The sequence below is a fragment of the Tamandua tetradactyla genome, chromosome 7 (genome assembly GCF_023851605.1).
Source record: "Tamandua tetradactyla isolate mTamTet1 chromosome 7, mTamTet1.pri, whole genome shotgun sequence".
Taxonomy (NCBI): domain Eukaryota; kingdom Metazoa; phylum Chordata; class Mammalia; order Pilosa; family Myrmecophagidae; genus Tamandua; species Tamandua tetradactyla.
Window position 1 is genome coordinate 111,848,303 of NC_135333.1, and position 22,507 is coordinate 111,870,809.

General features: G+C 36.0%; 1 protein-coding gene across 2 annotated transcripts in view; it reads left to right on the forward strand.

Moving 5' to 3' along the window:
* Positions 1-22,507, forward strand: part of DIP2B (disco interacting protein 2 homolog B) — a 340,427-nt gene that overhangs the window by 201,218 nt on the left and 116,702 nt on the right. For both annotated transcript variants that reach the window (XM_077170884.1, XM_077170885.1), the window contains exon 3: positions 16,692-16,820. In XM_077170884.1, coding sequence (XP_077026999.1) covers positions 16,692-16,820 — 129 coding nt within the window. The remainder of the gene's footprint in view (positions 1-16,691; positions 16,821-22,507) is intronic.

Genomic DNA, 22,507 nt, shown 5'->3' on the forward strand with positions numbered 1-22,507 from the left:
TTATCTGTCTTCCTCTGGATCTGTCTTTTCAAAGAAAAAACTTTGAAAAGTTCTAGTATGTCTTTATTTTCTGTTTTATTGTTTTCTGCTCTTGTATGTATTTCCTTCCTTATATTCTTTTTGCATTTACACTTTTGTACTTTGAGTAAATTTCCTGAGTTGGATGCTTAGATTTTCTATAGTCTTTGTTAATTTAAGTATTTCTTAATTTCACTGTAGTGGGCAGCATGACTGTATAAAATTGAGTTTTTTGTATTTGGTTAAGACATGCTTTATAGCCCAATATATGGTAAATTTCTTTTACTCTTTTATTTTAGCTTGAATTATTGAGTGATGATTCTATCAATTTTGATAGAATTTTTTTTTTTGTATGCTTATGGTGGGTTCACATTTCATTATTTTTCCATGTGAGTATCCCATTGTTGCAACACCATTTATTGAATGTTTTATTTGTTTTGCTTGTTTGTTTGTTTTGGGGGAAGTGCATGGACCAGGAATCATACCCGGGTCTCCTGCACGGCAGGTGAGAATTCTACCACTGAACTACCCTTGCACATCCTGATAGAAGGATTTTGATAAACTCTGTATCTTGACTGTGGATTTGTCAACTTTTGTTGTAATTCTGTCAGTTTTTACCTATATTTTTAAGGATATACTCCTAGGCAAACACAAACACAAATTAGAATCACTGTATCCGCTTGGTGAATTGTTTCTTTTATCATGATTAACTGTCTCTGTCCCTAGATTGTTTTCTTATCCTAAGGTTTTTTAAAAAACCTCTAATCTTAGTCTAGAGTTACTACACATCTTACTTCTCCCATACAACCCAAAGACCTTAGAATGCTTTAACATTTATCACCATCACTCCCATTTTACATTTTATTACTACCTTGTTTAAATATCCCCCAATTATCAATTATTGCTGTTATTGCTTATGTTAGTTAATATCGATTTCTTTGTTCACTTTTCCTTCTTTTATTTCATCTCTTTTTCCAAGTTTGATTCCCTTTTTCCTGAAGTACATCCTTTAGTGGTTACATATTCTAGTGAGGGTCTGTTAGTGGAAATTTTCTAAGTTTGCATTTCACTTTCTTTGCCTGTCTTTGTTCTTGAATCTGTGTCCTTCCCCAAAAGAGATTAGTAGGATATAATCCATACAGTACAGATTCAAAAGAAGGGATTACCCCTTGGCGTATTTACCCCAATCTATCTTTGTAGCCTTTGAAGAAGGCATTTAATTTGATATTTTTTCTTGACATTGGAGTGCAAATTTAAATTTAAATAAATTATTTTAAAGTCTGATATAGAATTAAATGAAATGAAAATAATTTTAACACTTCTGGTAAGAATGTCCCACCTCTTACTTATTAGAGGGATTCAGGTTCTTCCAGACTCTTTCTATTGTCTTGTTAGTTTTCATTCATTATTGATTAGTAGATATTTCATTGTGAAAGTGGTTACTTGAATGTTTGGTGTAGGAATAACACTCTCCACTAATCTCTTTTGAAATGAAAAAAATTAATGCTGCATCGTTGTTTTACTAGGGCAACTATATGGACATGCTTTTAGAAATAAATAGGTACTTCTTATTCTTTTTACTTGTCACTAACTGGTGTCTAAGATAAATATTGTGCTCTGGATATGGATATCTGCCCTTATCTTATCACTTCATCAAGATTGCAGATTATCAACATTAATAGGAGTTTGTCTTTACTACAGAAAAATCTTGATCAGAATATTTTTAATGTTTATCTATACGTGTAGATTATCTAAAAATCTAGTGAATGCTTATCTGTATGGAATTGATTTGTAGTTGACTAATCTTTGGGTTGCATATGTATGTATATTTTTGGTTTCTTTTCTCAAATGCTACATAAATTTTTAAAATATGACTTAAAAAATAAGAATGGAGAAATATGGGCAATAACACACGGTTGAAGAAAATGCTTATAAATTAAGAAGTAGAAATTGAGTAATGACAATTATGGTGCATATTAAGCAGTTTAATTCAGTACTTTCACAGGGGTTGTGTTCTAAAGTCACGTTATTTATGACAAAAATCTGGTATGTTAAAATTTACCTTGAAAATGATTTAAACCTCCCAGTTTTGGAACTGTTCATTATTTCTTTAAACAAAAGCCAAGCTTCGTCTAATATTTAAGGGTCATACTGGATGAAAAATGCGTATCTTTATAAAAATTAAATTCATACTCAGAACCTTAAGATGCTCCCACTGTGAAGAGGTATAAGGGAAGAAGAGTATGGCAGGTTCATATCTCCTCTCTCGTACTCACTTTGAGCCACATGCTTATTAAAAGGAGTGGCCAACAGAGCATCCTGCAGTAGTTAGAAGCTATTTACAATATTGTGGTACCCTCACCACCTTCCATTACTCAAACTTTCCTGTCTCCCCAAACAGAAACCCTACACTCCTTATGCATTAACTCCCTATCCTCACCCCATCCCCCACCTCCATCTCTACTCCCTGCCCCTGGCAGTTTGTACTCTAATTTTTGTCTCTTTGAGCTGTATATTCTCCAGTATTTCCTTTGTTATTACCATCTGGCTTAAATTTAGCACCCTAAATCTATAATAATCTTGTTTACTTTGATACCAATTTAACTTCAATCATGTACACAGACTATGTTCCTGTATCCCTCTGCCCTCCCACCTTTTAGGTACTTCCTGCCATAAATTACATTATGAGTCCGAAGCATTGATGTATCATTACATTTTATGCATTTGCCTTTTAGATCTTCCAGGAAGTTAAAAAGTGGGTTATAGGGGGTACAAGGGTAGTTCAGTGGTAGAATTCTTGCCTGCCATGTTGGAGACCTGGGTTCAGTTCCAGGCCTATGTACTTCCCAAAAAACAGAGAAAGAAAGAAAACAAACAACAAAAAATTCAACAAATGATGCTGCAATAAAGGGATACTCTGTGAAAAATGAATGCACTGTGACCCCCACCATACAGAATACCAAAAAAAAAAAAAAAAAAAAGTGGATTATAAACCAAAAATACAGTAATACTGTTTTTTTTTTTTTTTTTTTTGAATGGGCAGGCACTGGGAATCGAACCCAAGTCTCTGGCATGGTAGGTGAGAACTCTGCCTACTGAGCCACCATGGCCCACCCAGTACTGGTATTTATATTTACCCATGTCGTTACTTTCACCAGAGATCTTTATTTCTTCATTTAGCTTTGATGTATTTATGTTATATCCATTCCTTTCAACTTGTAGAATTCCCTTTATCATTTCCTGTAGGATCATGGTGGTGATGAACTCCCTCAGCCTTTGTTTATCTGGTAATGTCTTAATCTCTCCTTATTCTGTAGGACACTTTTGTTGGATATAGAATTCTTGGTTGGCAATTTTTTGTTCACAGCACTTTAAATCTGCCATCTCACTGCCTTCTTGCCTCCTTCTTTCCAATGAGAAATTGGCACTTAATCTTACTGAGGCTCCTTTGTACATGACATATTGCTTATGGCTTTCAGAATTCTTTCTTTATCTTTGGCATTCCACACATTGATTATAATACTCTATGGCATGGGTCTGTTTGGATTTATCCTTTTTGGAGTTCTTTGAGCATCTTAGACATGTATATTCCTGTCTTTTATTAAATTTGGGATGTTGTCAGCCTTTATTTCTTTGAATAGTCTCTCTGCTTTTCTTTTTTCTTCTTCTGGGACGCCTACCATATACATATAGGTATGTTTGATGGTGTCCCACATTCCTTAGGCTCTGTTCACTTTTCTTTATGCCTTTTTCCTTCTGTTCCTTGGACTGGATTATTTCAGTTGTCTTCTCTTCAATTTCACTAGTTCTTTTCTTCTGCCAGCTCCAATCTGCTGTTCAACCCCTGTAGGGAATTTTTTTGTTGTTCTTCCTCATACAAAAACATTTTAAAATTTGTGCATTTAGTCACTATCATTGTACACTCTAGGCATCCCTAGATTATACCATCTCAGTCTTTATCATCTATCTTTTCTTCTGGTTTCATATGTGCCCCCTGTCCTCCTCCTTCTGTCATTCTCACATTCAGTGTACTTACATTATTGTGCTATAATCAGGTAATATTGTGCTCTCCATTTCTGAATTTTTACAATCAGTCCTGTTGCACAGTCTGTATCCCTTCAGCTCCAATTTCTGTTACTGTAGTCTTCAGCTCTCTTTGGTTCCTTTTCATAATTCCCATCTCACTTTGTGTTCATCTGTTGTTTTCCTCATTTCCTTTAGGTTTTCGCCATGTTTTCCTTCAGCTCTTTGAGCATACTTAGAACTCTTGTTTTAAAGTCTTTGTCTAGAATCCCAGGTCTGGTCCTTCTCATTTTTGATTTCTAATGCTTTGATCTCCTTTGCCTGGACTATTGTTTCCTGTTTCTTTGTGTGTTTTGTGGCCTTTTCTTGAAACCTGTATATTTTGTTATATTGCTATATTATCACTGGAATTTAGAACTCTGAGTTCCTTAAGCTTGTATTCAGCTAGTGTTATGACAGCTTTCCTTGGTGGCTACAACTAGCAAAAACAAAAAGAAAGAAAAGAAAAGAAGGGAAAAAGGGAATACCTTTCCCAGTCTTTTCAGATGTCAAGCAGTGAATTTAGAGAATAGCTCCAGGCCAAAGCTCAGGGACCTTTTTGGTTATACTTGTGTGAATCTAGGAATCCCTCCGTTTACTCTCTTCCCTAGGAGACAGTTTCCTCCCCTATATTTTCTGTAGCCAGCAATCCTTTGCACCAGGCAGCATGACTTGACTTCTCTTCCACAGTGTTCTGTAGGAGAGTTCCCTGAGCAGCCCCCATGTGTAGGGCAGGTTCTAAGATGACTGATCTCACAGGCCAGCACCAGACAGATGGGCAAGACACACATGCTCCCAGCATGAGGACCATACTGCTCCCCCTGGAACTGGGACTAGGGATTCGCACTGGGAGCACTGGCCAGCTCCATGCTAGCCTGTGAGGGGCGAGGGTGAGTGGTCAGCCAGGGCACCAGGAGATCCTGCTGCCTTTTTCTTGATTTGACGCTTGCCCTGTTATCACCCTGTTTTCTGGAGCCCTTCTTGAGAAATATTTCTGCCAGTTCTTCCACTCCTCAAAGCTGTTGTGGAGGGATGGCAGATCACTCTGCAATGTTAATCAAGCCTCACAGTACATCTTTTAACTTAGATCTACTAAAACCTCAAAAGATTGTGTCAAGTGTTAGTTCTCATCTGAGGTTCTAGCATTTCTCTTTTATTTATCTATTTACTTTTTATTCAATATAACAATATACAAACACAAACATTCTTACCATATGATCATTCCATCCTTGATATATAATCAAGTATTTTTCTTTTTTAATGTAGTTTTTATTTTTAAATAAGATTAATATATTTATTTATTTTAAATAGTCAAACTGCCCTATAACAACAAAAAAGAGTAGTGCCCTGCAAATCTTCTTCCTCCCTCCCTAGAGACTACTTCTTTCAACTCTTTTAACCATTTGTTCTGGTATTTGCTTCTATGTTTCCAAATGATTTTTTTCCAATTTAAGACATTTTAAAATTTATTTTCTGCTATGCATTAGGATTTCTCTCTCTTACATATCCTTCCTTCTACCTTAGACATACAAGCACCGCACAGTCCCTTACTCCCTCCACCCCTTCTGCCACATTTCCCTTCTTATACTCACTTCGAGTTGTATGTGCAATAGAATGTTAAATTAGCACTGGTGTTTACATTATTGTGGTTGTGCATATATTGTTCACAACTGAGCCACATGGTTTACTGTGATTATATATCCTTTCTTGTATAACTTTCCATTGTCTTCAGAGTTAATCTATGAGTTTCATTATTATTTTTGTAGAGATAACTCTTGTAGCCCTCTCTCCCCCAGCATCTATTGGAACTGATTGTTTCTTTTCTTACTATAGGCCTTCATTATCATGCTAGTTGCAGTTTTGGAAGGAGTAGGCATGGAAGTGTTATTCTGCCATGTTTTATCAGAATTCTTTATCCTAACATTTCTATTTAAGGAAATTTGTATCAATTTAAAAGAGCTCAGATTTTAGTACTTCATCTTGGCTGTCTGCCAACTAGCTGATCATACTTTTTAAACAGTAGCCTGATTGGAGTGCTGAAACTGAACAGTTCCTCCCTTCTCTGTATGGGTCCGAGATAAGCAAGCAGGAGATCTACCTTAGCCCTGTTTGGCAACTCTCTGCTATTTAATTGTCCTTGAAGGTTTACAGTGTCCTCTTCCCTTAGACCCAAATGTTTCAATTTAGTATGTTGTTGGAGCTCCTGTTTTTGATGGCATTGGTGTAAACATTCCATTCTGTCTTAATGTATTTGAGATTTCTGTGACCTTTCTGTAGTTGCTTTTCGTCCTTCATTCTTTTACTTCTACTGTCTTTCACTTCATTTATTTGAGTTTGTCTTCCTTCCCTTTGAAATAGGATTTTGCCTTTTGTGTGTTCCTACTTGACCTATAGGTGTCCACAATGTATTTCCCCAGAGCCTCACCATAAGGCTTATCAGTTTATGAATATAGTTGTGTTGTTAGTTGACTGTTCTCTAGGTCATCGTGGTAAAAAGTTCTGGTGGTCCAAAGGGTTTTTTTCCAAACTTGGATTTCTTTTGTGATTGCTGCTTACTTTGCTAGAGGGTATTTGCTTACCAGTATTACAGAACACATGTATAACCCTGCATCTGCCAGAGGTTCACACTCCTTTAGTTGCAGTTCCTCTAAGTTCAGTCCTGCCTTTGAGATTGTACAGGTATGTATGTGACCAGGTTAAAAATGAGACAAAAAAAAACCTTAAAATTTCTCCTAATTCCTTCTCTTGAGCATAGTATAAACCAATTTTTTATTAGTTTTTTCTTAATGACCTCATGTAAGTATATGAAAATGCAAGCGGCACAGATTTTCGCATAAAATTCTTATGATTTAGAGAGATACACAAATAAGTGACCTTTTAAGGTTAACATATTCTCTTCATTTCTATCTTTGTTTTATCCCAACCACCCTCCATCATTGGTGGAGGTGGGGAGACAGACACATCTTAATTTATTTTAACCAAAATATTAGGTGATGGCCGGGGGTACATGGTGAGTAAGGCCAGTCTCTGACCTCAAGTTATTTATACTGTAATAGGAGAGATGAAACAGGTATACAAATGAGGATCATAAAAGATAGCATAAAGCAAGCACTGTAAGAATTCTAAGCAAAGTACTGTGGAGATTCAAAGAGATGTGAACTTAAAACCAGTTCTTGAAATCAGAAATGACATTTTAGAATATCATAGAACATTTCCAATTATATAAATATTAACTAGACAAATGTGTCTCTTTTATGGGTGAAGTGGAGGTGGGGATGGATTCTTTTATCTATCTCATTTTGACTTAAAAGCTCCTTCCCAAGGAACAGCATAATGGAAAGAACATGGAATTTTTACATTCCAGTCCCAGTTCTTCTCATCTGTTTAGTGGGTTTGGATAGTATCATAAACACCATGAACTGGAGCACACGTTGTAACCATATCAGCCCCCACGTACCTTATCAGAAGGAGGTCCAGTATCTTCTCGACCTTCTCTTTCTTCTGGATTTGTTTAAGAACCCCCAGGGATACAGGCAATGTGAAAAGAGAGGTGGTCAGCCGAACTTCTGCATCCAAAAGGCAAGAGCCCCACAGTCTGCTATTGCTTCTTAATGCTTTATGGAATCACTGTTGAAAACCAGTTCCTTTCACGTAAACTGGAATGCTGGCCTACTGCTAACCTTTCTGAAGGAGGAGCCTACCCTGCTTAGGTCAGTCTAGGTACTCTACTTGTATTCCTAGGTTGGAGCTCCTGGTATTGTGCTCTTTTAGTACTAGGCACAGCCATTTCCCTGATGTCAAGTGGCCTAGGAAGCTCTGGGTCAGAATCTGTTCAGATGCCTGCCACTTAATAGACCCAGAACCCCAAATCTCTGTCCCTTCCAGAGCCTGCTCCTAAGAATCAGGCATGAACACTTTCTAAGGAAGCTCTCTTCAGTGTTTCCTAAGGAAGATTCCTCAAGTGATTCAAGATACCCCCACTTACCCTTCATGAATACTGTGCAAATGTTCTCTATAATGATTCTAAGTGATTATTGACATGCATTCACTATAAAAAAGCAAATTAAATTTGTGAAGGGCATCCTACTTGATTAATAGTATCTATCAGACAATGTTATTGTGAAGATCAAATGAATTGATATGTATGAAAGTTTCAAGAGCCATAGAAATATTAGTATCATAATTATTCTGTCATTTCTTTTTTAAATCCTTCATAGGCTGTCGATGACTTAAACAAGTGACCTGACCTGGCTTTTCTTCTACAGCCTCAATTTGTAGCACTCTATCTCTTTCATTGTGTTTTAGACCCACTAAGTCTTTTCAGAGTCATGGTACGGTTTTTCTTCCTCCCTGAACTTGTGCAAACATGATGATTTTGTATAAAGCTTTTCCTTCTCACTACCTAAGTTCTGCTTCGCTGTCTCCGTTTAAGAGAGACTTCCCTGAAACTAGTATAAATAAAATCTCCCATTATGTGGGCTCAAAGAGTCTTGTTCTTTTCTTTCTCAGCACTTATCACAATTTAAAGATATACGCAAATTGGTAGCCACTATTTAAATATATTTCTTCTCTGGGCATTAGCACCAAGGCCAGTGAGCATGCCGGTTCTGTTCACCCTTGAAAGGTTCAATTATGTGTTACTGGGCTCTCAGAATACAACTTCCTTCACTCGGTTGATCTTAAAAGTAAGAATATCTGCTAAATCATAGGCATAATTAAATTATAAGAAGCCGGGTTTGGCTTTCTTCTGTCTTCCTGGGTGGAAATTTTGTGTACTTTTATACTATTAAATACCAATTTTCCAGATTATCATTGTGATTATATTTAAACAATAGGACTCATATAAAACTCTGACATCTCTTTCTGCCAAAGAACAAAAAATTATGTACATGTTGATCATTGAGAAGGAATGTTTTGTATTGTAAAAGAAATTAAAATGTGTGGTTTTTCTTAAAACTTGTTAATAAACATAATATCACTATCTAAACATAATGGTGACCCCTAGTGGACACCATGCATAACAGACTTTGAAAGATCAGGAATCCCAGAACTGAAGATGTTGGTGTATAATAATCAGTGAGTTGTTTTTTACCTTGGGATCTCTATCTAGTATGTTTCCCATTAGAATTTAGAGGTCAAAAGACCTAATTTGTGAGGCTGACAGTTTCCATTCCAGCACTTATCTGTATTTAGCATCCTTAAAAATTATTTTGGTTTTATGCATAAGTCTCTTTCTATAAATAAAGCAGCGGTGGAACGCTAAATAAAACTTCAGAGTTCCTTATCATTACCTCATTCTAACTGCTTTTGGGATTTTACCCTCTTGTCTGATCCTTATACTTGTATGTAAATCGTTTTTATATGCCCAGTTGTAATCATATTGTGCACATATATTTTGTGTTCTTTTATCACTTGACATTATTTCATTTAGACCTTGTCAGGTGTCTGCATGGTGTACATATTTTATCTTTAATGACATATAATAAATATTTCATTATGTTGACATGTGGTTAATTTCATCTTTGCTTTTAATTTTTCCTTATAAGGCAGTAAAACTGTGCAAATCTTATTTGAAATAAAGTAGTTTTATTCCAAGAGGCAGTATTATCAAGGCAAAAGATAATCAGTTTCATGATTGTTGTATATGTTCAAGCATTTTATACTCGTTCTTCACTCACGGAACAGTTCTATTTGTCTACAACCATGCTGCTATCCCTTAATTTGAAAAATTCTGTCACTTCTTTGTCTAATTTCATTTCCCCCTGCTATCCTATTGCATTTATTACTAGATCTCAGATATTTATTCTACACACCCACTTTCTTAATGCTTTTCTTTTTCTTCTGTGTTCTGGCCTTTATCCTCTCTACTCAAGTAAACCCATTCCTGTGAGGTAATACTAGTACCTATCTTCTGGTACAAAAATAATTAGTTTTAAAATCATTCTAATTATTCTTGACTTTTCTATTGCAATCTTGCTAATTGATATCTTTTAGGAAGGCTGTTTAGAAAGTAGGATTGTCTTTGAAGTCAGTGAAGACCTGACCTGTGTTCAGGCCCTGCATCTGCCACTAGTTAGCAGTGTGCTCTTAGGAAACTCTTTTTTGCCAGTTTGCACATGGGTTATTCTCTTGATGTTACACCTTAAGTATTTGTATAACCTCTGTATTCTGTGGGAAAATTTAGTTAATTGAACTAAAACAGTAATTCTTAACTGGAGGCTCACCCATGATAGGAGAGCCGTTGTCAAAATCTTTGAATAGGAGACTTAATGTGGTCTGAAAAAGGCCCTGAATGATATACACCTGCAGGATGATGGGGGCTGAGGGGTGGGATGGGGTGGAGGGCAGGATGAAATACAAAGCACCCACACATATTCATATATTCATACACATGATCTGGTTGGAAATTATTGCCTTTAGTAAGACAGTTACTTGGTGGAGATCGTACTTTCCTTCTGGTATTCTGGGATGGAAAATCTGTTAATAATCACTTTGCCAGAATGAGAGTAGAGAATTAGTGCTCAGTTGGGTAGTATGGACAATAAATGCTACAAATTAAACTGTAAATGAGGATAGGAAATAGGAAAACAAGTAGAAACAAGGCAAAAAGCTTGCCTGAAGGTGTTGTACATGTTCTAGTGCTGATCATTGGCCTTCCACGTGATTGTATGTCTCAGGTTGCCTGTCTTTGGTCCTTCCTTTGCTAAGGTCTCAGTTCCCAGGGTCCATGTAACCTAGTCTCCAGCCTTGTCATGCTCTTCACCCATTCCCTGGGCTCCTTTTCTCTTGCTTCTTTTCTTGCCAGCCTCACTACGTCTGCTGGGACCATGGGTAGATGTTCATTTATTCTTTCATTTAATAAATATTTACTGAGCCTCTCCCCTGTGCTGGATATTTTGTTAGAAAAGGTGTGCTGTAGTGTGAGCAAATGAGACTAAATCATTTCTGTCCTAGGACTTACCTGACCCTTCTTCTGGGTTTCCTGCTAATTTATTCCGCCCGCCTTTGGGATCCTTGGTCATTCATATTGACTCTTGTGTGCATTCTCATTGCCCTTGGGATAAAGTTTGCGTTCCTCAGGGTGGCTTAATGAGGTTCTTCATGACCTTACCTTACTCACCTCTGCATCATATTGTTGTTTGGTAAAGAGCATGCTGTGAGACTTTTTTTAAGACCAGTTTAGTAGATCTCTTAGCTGAGTGGTCACCTGATTCTCAGTTCCCTTCAGATGTCTTTATTTGTTATATTTCCTTGGAGTTTGATCTGTGATGACCTCTAGGTGACCCTGAATGGAAACGTTGACTCTCTCCAATTCTGTAGTTCTTCCCCAAAACAAATGTATCAACTTTCAGTTCCATATCACCTCCCTGTCATTTCCTTGTGACTATTTTTATTCTTTACCCATATTTTTTTCTCTCCCCTATTCTAGTTGATTATGTTTAAAAACAAAAGTAAAAATCAGAATTGAGAAAGGAATGGTGAAAACTACATAAATGTTTTGTGCCCATCCTCTGTAAGATGAGAATCCATGTTAATTCTTTTCACCCTTTGGCGTATTAGCAATCTAATTTGGGAAACATGCTATTTCTTAACAGGATAGTTTGGTCTATCTCTGCAAATTAGCTCATTTAGTTAATAAAATAATCAGTGGTAGCTAATTAAGTATATATTCATTATCATGATATGACAAAAATTAATAAAGGTAGGTGTTTCAAAAGTGGTGCTTTCTCTTATCAAGTAAACCATTTTCTCTGTGCATAGTCATAAGCATATACTCATTTGTGCTAGTTGAATTTATTGCTGTATATTTCATCTGACCAAATAAAAATAGTCCCTTTCTAATTTTTGTTCTCTCTCTAAAATTATGGGATATTTAAAAATAATTTCATTAATGGATGGCTGGAAATTGTATTTGTTGGGGCTTTTTGCGGACTCTTTCATATGATAGCAGGTGATTTTTTTTTCCTTCAACTATTAACTGGCTGTTGAATGTATATCCTGAAACAATTAGATGCTTCTAAAGTAAATTAGTAATTCTAATTGCTTTCCCACATTTTTTGGTCTTAATTTTTTTTTTGTTATTGTAGCATATGTAACATAAAATGTCTCACTTCAACCACTTTCAAATACACAATTCAGTATTAGTTATATTTACAAGGTTGATCTGTCATCACCATGCTTGTGTTCCTTTAAGTGTCATGGGAGAAGTTTCATAATGTTTTCTAGTTGAGAACCAGAATCCTGTCACTGTCATTCCCTGGCTCTGCAACTTGGGGTAAACTAATCCATGTCTCTGTTCCTTTTTCTGTAAAAAGGGGATACTGATAATGTCGATTTCATAGGGTTGTTATGAGGAATAAATAAGACAATATGTGGAAATTTCTATATCCATAGGGCTTGGCACATAGCAAACATTTAAATGTTAGCTTTTATTATTAAAAGGGTTTGGCATACTTTCTGTAAAGGAGCAGATAGTTAATATTCCAGGGCCATGCAGTCTCTATAGCAACTGTATAACTGCTTTTATAGCATGAAAACAGCCCTAGACAATATGTAAACTGATAAGCATGTCTGTGTTCCAATAAAACCATAAAAACAATGGGCCAGATTTGGTCTATGGACTGTAGTTTGCTGATCCTTATTCTGGATGAATCAAACTAGCTAACAAAACAGGGCATGGAAAATATTAGGAATTCAGTATGACTCTTCTGTGAAGTGCATTGTCAGGAGAATTTAGTTTGATTGAAAACTTGAATTTATGACCCCCAAAAAATCTCAGTGTCTAAAACATGTTCTGCTCAGCCAATACATTTTATAATAAAAATCTCAGCTATCTTGGAACCATAAAAAACATAAGGATTTCTAGATCGCCCATAAAAACACCTCAATAGAGAATAAAACAAGATTGTTTTAGTTTCTTAGCTGCTAAAACAAATATCTACAAATTCTTGTTGTTAACTTAATGACAGAAATTTATTGGCTTATGATTTCAGAGAGTTGAGGCTTGCTTCCTCTTTGGGACAGTATCTTCTGCCTGGCCAGCAGTCTGGGGGTTCCTTGGTGTTATAGTTTGCTAGCTGCCAGAATCCAGTATACCAGAAATAGAATGGCCTTTAAAAAGGGGAATGTAGTAAGTTGCTGGTTTACAGTTCTAAGGCCAAGAAAATGTCCCAATTAAAGCAAATCTATAAAAATGTCTAAGTTAAGGCACTAACAATAGGTTACCTTCACTCAAGAAAAGGCAATGAAGTTTAGGGTTTCTCTTTCAACTGGAAAGACCCATGGTGAACATGGCGACATCTTCTAGCTTCCTCTCCAGTCCTTTTGCTTCGTGAAGCACCCCTAGGGGCGTTCTCCTTCATCTCCAAAGGTCACTGGCTGGTGGACTGTGTAGTTCTCGTGTCTCTGATGCTCTCGTCATTCTCAAACTTTCTCCAAAATGCTTCCTCTTTTAAAGGATTCCAGTAAAGTAATCAAGACTTTACTAGGATTTCTGGGATGGCTGGAGTCACGTAATACCCACAATTGGGTGAGTCACATCTCCGTGGAGATAACCTAATCAAGTTTCCAACGTATAGTGCTGAATAGGAATTAGAGAAGCAGTTGCTCCCAGAAGATTGATTAGGATTAAAACATGGCTTTTCTAGGGTACATAAATCCTTTCAAACCGACACACTTGGCTTATCTGTCACATGGCAATGTACATGGTGGCGTCTCTCCTTTCTCTTCTAAGTTCTGTTGACTTCTGGCTTCTGACTGCTCCCTTTGTCTTCTCTCTCTGAGGCCTTTTCTATAAGGTAACCAGTAATAGGATAAAGGCCCATCCTGATTCAGTTGGGCCATTGTGTAACTAAAGTAACCTCATCAAGAGGTCCTATTTACAATGGGTTCCCACCCACAGGAATGGAATAAGAACATGTTTTTCCTGGGGGTATATAAGTCCAAGCCACCAGAACAGTGTATAAAAAGTTCTTTTTTAAAAAAAGCTTCTTTATTGTATAATATAACATATATACAAAGCAAAGAAAGAAAAAAGCAATAGGTTTCAAAGCGCTCTTCAACAGGTACTTACAGGACAAATCCCAGAGTTTGTCATGAGCTACCATACCATCCTATCAGATTTTTGCTTCTAGCTGTTCCAGAATAGGAGGCTGGAAGGAATAAATATTTTTTTATCCTCACAATTCACTTTTTTTTTTTTTGTAAAAAATAGCATATACACAGAAAAGCAATAAATTTCAAAGCACAGCACAACAATTAGTTGTAGAACTTGTATGAGTTACAGTTCCACAATTTTAGGTTTTTACTTCTAGCTCCTCTAACGTACTAGAGACTGAAGGAAATATCAGTTTAAAGATTCAGCAGTCATATTCATTTGTTAATCCTTACCTTCGCTGAATCACCTTTGATTTTTCTACCATCACCTTTGATCTTTCTATCCCACTCTTTAGGGGTATTTGGGCTATGGCCATTCTAATTTTTTCATGCTGGGGGGGGTGGTGTCAGTAACATGGGGTAGTAGATGGAAATATCTGTTCTGGAGAGGCTGAGCCCTCTAGGTTTCAGGACTTTCTGGTCCAGGGACCCATCTGGAGGTTGTAGATTTCTGGAAAGTTACCCTAGTGTATGGAATCTTTGTAGAATCTTATATATTGCCCTCTAGGTGTTCTTTAGGATTGCTGGAAAGTTTGGGTTGGGGTTTCGCAAGTTATGATAGGTAGCAATGTTTAACTGAAGCGTGTGTAAGAGTGACCTCCAGAGTAACTTCTTAACTCTATTTGAACTCTCCTAGCCACTGATACTAGTTATACTTCTTGTCCCCTTTTTGGTCAGGATGGAATTGTTGATCTCACAGTGCCAGGGCCAGACTCGTCCTGGAAATCATCTCCCATGCCACCAGGATGTCATGTCCCAGGTAGTGGGGAGGGCAATGATTTCACTTACAGAGTTGGGCTTAGAGAGAGAGAGGCCACATCAGACAACAAAAGAAGTCCTCCAGAAGTAACTCTTAGGCATACCTATAGTTAGGCTAATCTTCTCTGCTACCTACATAAGCTTCACAAAAGTAAGCCTCAAGATCAAGGGTATACCAAAGAATCTAACTTTTTTTTTAACAAAAATTTTTAAATTATATTTTGTGATTTTGTGAGTCAAAATCACTCAGCTGGCAGGGCTCAGTTGGGAGATTCTTTTGTTCCACATGGTACCCAATGGGGTCACCAAATGATTTTCAAATATAGATGGGGCTGGTCTTAAAGGCCCAAGGTAGATTCATTCATATGTCTCTGCCTTGGCAGTCACAGCTGTAAAGCTAGGCTCAGCTGGGACTAGAGCTCTTACCCATGGCCTCTCCAGTATGCTCCCCCCACCTTTTTTTTTTAAGTGATATGACATTATCTTGTGAATCTCAGTTTCTGTAATACCTGGATACCCTCGAGGTACATGGGACTATTGCTTGTACTCCCCACACCACTGTACGTTTAATATGATTTTTAATTTTTTGACTTCATAGTCTGATTCCCAGCTGTGGTCTGGAGCAGCAAATTTCCTGGATAAGTGACATCTTACTTGGTAGGCACTTAATTTGCTATGTATAAGCTGCTTTGCTTTGCAAAACTAAGTGCTGCTTAAGAAACTTAAATATTACTTAGCAGCTAACACCATTTGAAAAAAAAAAAGTAAAATATCAGACCTTACATGGTGGAGTTGTACAGAGAAGATAGGATTTAGCAAATGAATATGAATGTTGAATTATTAAATTGATATCTCTTTTAGTCTCCAATATCTTAGAGCAGCTAGAAGTAAAAACCTAAAATTGTGGAATCATAACCCATGTCCAACTCCAAAATATGTCCTACAACTAATTGTGGTGCTGGGCTTTGAAATGTATTGCCTTTTTGTATATATGTTACCTTTCACAAAAAAGAATGAAAAAAAAGTTGATTGTGGTGATAAAAAAAATATTTATTCCTTCTAGCCACCTATATTCTGGAGAAGCTAGAAGGAAAAATCTGACAGGATTGTGTGGTAGTCCATGACAGACTCTGGGATCTGTCCTGTAACTTCTTGGTGAGGAGTGCTTTGAAAACTATTGCTCTTTAATTTCTTTGCTTTGTTTATATGTTATACTATACAATAAAAAAAAGTTAAAAAAAAAATCAGACCTTAAAATGATTTTCTTCTGCTTATTTCCCCTTTCCCAAAGTTCTGTACCACAGTAAATGTTGCAAGGACAGAGTATGGTGACAGACTAGGGACTGGAAAGGAACAAATTCAGTGTTGACTTCTGATTTTTCATATAGAAAGGGCCCAGGGTGGAAATCTGTGCTTATTTGCAGTGGTTTATGGTGGGGAGGCTGAAGTTTCCCAGGCTATTCTTTGAACCACTGTGCAGGATTGAGGGGTCATATGTGTCCTCCTACATTCTTGGATACTCTGCAATGGCCTTTTCAGTTTGCGTAATGACTTGTGTGATTTATATATATATATATTAAAGTTCTTTACTATGAATTATGTAATAGTCTGACCTCAAAGTGAGAATGCTGTAAAGTGCTCAGGAAATGTTAGATATCATTGTTATTGGATAACCATCTTCCACATCTTCTTTTTAGAAACTGATTCTGCAGTACAAAAAGAACATAGAAACCCGACACCAGCTCCTTCTGCATCTCAAACTTCTGCTCCTTCAAAATACCATCGTACTCGATCTGGGGGAGCCAGGGATGAACGTTATCGATCAGGTGAGTAGGAACTTGCAGAATTACAAGCTGAATAGTTATTTATTTGTTTTTTTATTTTAAATACCAAAAAAACACCAATCAAATGTAAACATTCCTATTTTGATCATTCCATTCTACATATATAATCAGTAATTCACAATATCATCACATAGTTGCATATTCATCATCATGATCATTTCTTGGAACATTTGCATCTATTCAGAAAAAGAAATAAAACGAAAACAGAAAAATTTATACATACCATACCCCTTACCCCTCCCTTTCATTGATCACTAGCATTTCAAACTAAATTTATTTTAACATTTGTTCCCTCTATTATTTATTTTTATTCTGTATGTTCTACTCGCCTGTTGACAAGGGAGATAAAAGGAGCATCAGACACAAGGTTTTCACAATCACATAGTCACACTGTGAAAGCTATATCATTATACTATCATCTTCAAGGAACATGGCTACTGGAACACAACTCTACATTTTCAGGCAGTTCCCTCCAGCCTCTCCATTACATCTTGAATTACAAGGTGATATCTACTTAATGCGTAAGAATAACCTCCAGGATAACCTCTCGACTCTGTTTGGAATCTCTCAGCCATTGACACTTTGTCTCATTTCACTCTTCCCCCTTTTGGTGGAGAAGGTTTTCTCAATCCATAGATGCTGAGTCTCAGCTCATTCTAGGGTTTTTCTCAATCCCTTGATGTTGAGTCTCAGCTCATTCTAGGATTTCTGTCCCATGTTGCCAGGAAGGTCCACATCTCTGGGAGTTGTGTCCCACACAGACACGGTGAGGGTGGTGAGTTTGCTTGTCGTGTTGGCTGGAGAGAGAGGCCACATCTGAGCAACAAAAGAGGTTCTCTTGGGGGTGACTCTCAGGCCTAATTTTAAGTAAGCTTGACCTATCCTTTGTGGGGTTAAGTTTCATATGAACAAACCCCAAGACTGGGGACTCAGCCTATAGCTTTGGTTGTCTACACTGCTTGTGAGAATATCAAGAATTCAACTTGGGGAAGTTGAATTTTCCCCCATTCTCACCATTACCCAAAGGGGACTTTGCAAATACTTTTTTATTCACTGTTCAAATCACTCTGGGATTTATCGGGGCATCACTCTGGACAAGCCAACAAAATCTCATGTCCTACTCAAGGTTCCATGTACTTCTGGTGTTCAATTAAGCTGTCTACATAAGTTATATTAGGAAATGCACTAGTCAAAATATAAATTTTGTAACAAACATTTTTTGCTTTAGTCTCACACGAGTTGAAATTTTAAATATTAATTACCATCTATTTTCAGCACCCTGCAGTAATGACATTCCTTTGTTCTTCCTCATGCAAAAACATTTTTTGGAATTTGTACATTTAGTCACTATCATTATACACTCTAGGCATTCCTAGATTATACCATCCAAACTTTATTGTCTATCTTTCTGATTTCATTTGTGCCTCCAGCCCTCCTCCCTCTATCATTCTCACATTGAGCTTGATTCAGTGTTTTAACATAATTGTATTACAATTAGGTAGTATTGTGCTGTCCATTTCTGAGTTTTTACATTCAGTCCTGTTTCACAATCTGTATCCCTTCAGCTCCAATTACCCAATATCTTACCCTATTTCTATCTCCTGATGGTTTCTGTTACCAATGAAATTCTCCAAGTTTATTCATTAATGTCAGTTCATATCAGTGAGACCATACAGTATTTGTCCTTTGTTTCTGGCTAATCTCACCCAGCAAAATGTCCTTAAGGTCCATCCATGTTGTTACACACTTCATAACTTTATTCTGCCTTACAGCTGGATAATAATCCATCATATGTGTATATCACAGTTTGTTTAGCTACTCGTGTGTTGATGGACATTTTGGCTGTTTCCATCTCTTTGCAATTGTAAATAATGCTGCTACAAACATTGGTGCGCAAATTGTCCGACAAGCTGAATAGTTTTTACCGAGTTTAGTATGAACTGAGAGCTTCTAATGTTTTTGTTCTATTTCCTTGGCACGACAATGGATCTGTGTGAATTCATTAATCAGTCATTTATTGAGTATCTATTATGTACAAACATAGTAGATACTCAATATTTGCTGGGAATACAGGCACAAATAGTTTTCTTCTCTCTAGGTATTTAACAGACTTAAGAAGGGGAGCCAGAAAAGTAAAAAGATGATGTTAATTAATAAACAAGGAAGCAGACATTTAGGGTCTTGTAGGATGGTAATGAACAAAGCTCATTGGGCTGTATTGGAAGAGGTAGGTCCTTCTGTGTTTGCTAGAGCTATTGGTCATAACTAGTCTCATGACAGATCTGGAACAAAAACTCACAATGAAATTTCAAATTTGTTAACTCCAGTCGTTAGAAGGGTTACATGCTTATGTTTTATGTAATTGCTGAAGAACATAGGTTTGTTTGTTAGAAATTGCAAGCATTAAGAATAAAGTAATGGGGGGTGGGCCATGGTGGCTCAGCAGGCAAGAATGCTCGCCTGCCAAGCCAGAGGACCCGGCTTCGATTCCTACCCATGTAAAAAAAAAAAAAAGAATAAAGTAATGAGTACTAAGAAAGAATTTACTCCTGATTCTAGTGAGTATAACTGGAAAATCCTATTTGGTAGAGGCTTATTTACATCTATGACATTTCAACCTATCATAATGAAATCTAAATAAACTTAATGTTCATGTGTCAGACACAATGTAAGGGCTTTGTATTCATAGAGTAGATCATCTGACCTGATTTTGTTCTTTGTGATTAGTCAAAAGGGTCTGAAATTTCAAGTATGTTATTTATTTAGTACTTCTTTTTCATGCATATCAAGGTAAAGTACACTTTTCTATACATATATGTTATGATCTCAAGTATACTGAAAGCAGAATTTATAATTTAGGTGGAAACTGGTCTGATTTTAAGTCATTCTCACAGCTCTTTCAGTGTTAATCTCTTGAGAACTTAGTCACCTCAAACTAACAAAAATAAAAAATGGTCTCTAAGGGAGTATTTGTATCACCTTATTCAGCTCAAACATTAGCGCTAGAAGGTGATACCTCAGCTTCTGTGCACTTCTGGCAGAAATATCCAAATGCAGCTGTGTCTGGGACTGAACTTCAGAAGTGATTTCTTTATCAAAGATCAAAAAGAATTGTGTCATGGTGAATGAGTCAAATCCATTTAAGAGAGCTACTGGTTTTTATCAAATAAAAGGCTTTGCTAATAGAGTTAATGGGAACATCTCCTTTTGACATTGGTGTATGGGCCCAAATATCCTGTTAGACAATAGTTGGCTGCTTTGGTTTGTTTTATGGTCTGATGCTGTGAATCCTTGTAGTAGGAAAGACTATGCTCTGTAATTATTAATCATCCAAATATTATGGGCCTTTGTTAAGCTTTATTAAGGTGAATAATTCCCTTTCTTTGGCAAGTTCTCTATAACATGCTTCATATCACATACAAAAATACTTTTGGAAATGTGCTACTATTTTTAATTGATAAGAACAAGCGTTTGTTTGGCTACAGGAATTGTTCTTTTATTCAGAAAGTGCTTTCTTTTAGTATAAATGGTTAATCATTTATTTTTCAAGTCAGCTAAGAATCATGTTTCATGTAATACAAGGATACTTTTCATATTTTAATATATCAGGATATGTTTTACTTAAGGTGACATCATAGACTCAATAAAATATGGTAATTGATTCAATCAAGGAAACCTCAGGGACAGTAAAATAGTATAAACCAGGAGCTGTTAAATTTCCTTGGTTTCACCCAACCCATTTCATGGTATTTGCTTGAGCAGCCAAAGAAACTAAAACAATTGGGTTATTCTCCCCCCCCCCCTATTTATTTGCCAGGGCTTCTTTTTTTAAAAAACTCTGAAAAACACCAGTATTTAAAATCATACTGGTGGTATTAGCCAACTGAAATAAACAAGAGAAAACAATTAGAGGTATAGGAATGAGAAAAGACGAAGCAAAACTATTTGCAATTGGTATAGCAGTTTGTTCAGAAAACCCAAGAGAATCACTGACAAAATTAATAAAATAGTTCATTCTAGTAGTGCTATATAAAATTAATACAAAAATCAATAGTCTTCACATATGCAACAATAACAATTTAAAAGAGATTACGGTAGAGCAAACCTCATTTACAAAAGCAATAAAGCATGTATAATAGTTAGGAATAAATTTAAAATGTGCAAAAAACCTTTATGAAGAAAACTTTAAAACAGCTGAAAGACAAAAGTAGACATTATCGGTGGAAAGACATCCCTCTTAGGATGATTTGATATCACAGAATTGGTCAGATTTCCCTAAATTAGTTTATAAATTCGATTCAGTATCAATAAAACACTATCAAACTTTTTATGGAGTTAAAAATTATTTTTAAATTTAATTTGGAGTTTAGCTAGGAAAGCACTGTGTAGGAAAAGTTATGGAGAGTAACTACACCTATTAAGATATTAAAACATACTAGAAAACTTCTATAATTAAAACAGTGTGGTACTGGCACTCAAGTAGGCAGAGATACCACTGTACAGTAAAACTCCAAAACAGACTGAAGTGTATTTGGGAATTAGTATACCATAATGATGCAATTGCAAATCATTGAGACAAAAGCATATGTTTTAATAAATGGGTGCTGGGACATCTAGAGAGCCATTTAGAAAAATATAAATTGGATCCGTACCTCACACCATATACTAGAATAAAATGTAAATGGGTCAGAAATCTAAATGTAAAAAAAGAAACCATAGAAATACTAAAAGAAAACATCAGTAAATTCTTATATAATTTGGGCTTATTGAAATCTTACCAAAAATCTTTCTATGATTCAAAATCCAGATAAAATTAGATCTATATAAAATTATATAAAAATTTAAAAATATTTGCATGGCAAAAAATACATTAAGCAATATCAAAAAACAAATGACAAGCTGAAAGATTATATTTGAAAAATGTTTACCAGAGATAAATCAGTGATACTCCTTACAGATGAAGAAGTATTAAAATTAAGGTAAAATAAACTCAGAAACCTGATAGAAAAAAGTGAACAAATGACATATGACTATTCATTTCACTAAAAAAAAAAAAAAAAAAAAAAAAAAAAGGTAGAAATTGCCCTTAAGCCTCTGAAAAGGTATTTAATCTCACTTGGGATGCCATTTTTTACCTATCAGATTGACAACAATTTAAAAGCTGGGCAACACACTCTGAAGGTAAAGCCATAGGTAAATAAGAACACTTACAGATTGCTGGTAGTAATACACTATAAGAAAACCCTTTTGGAAGGGAACTTGGCAAAATCTAATAAAAATGTATTTGCTTTTTCATCTGTAAGTCTCACTTAGAAGAACTTATCCTAAAGATGTATACCATCAATATAAAAATACATTTGCACATGGTTGTTCATTACAGCATTATTTGTAATTGAAAAATACTGGAAACCCTAAATGCCCACACATATGATAGTAGTTGAATAAAACTATGGTGTATCCATCCAGAGGAGTATTATGCAACTGTAAAAAAGAATAAAGATGTGTTGGAGTTGATATAGAATGATTCCCAGTATAGACTGTTGAGTAAAAACAGTAAAATGCAAAAAAGTATATATAATGAGCTGCCTTTTGCGTATGAAATAAGGGGAAATAAGGAAATATATGTTTGTTTATTTTTCAAAAAGATATGTAGGGAGGATAAACTAGTA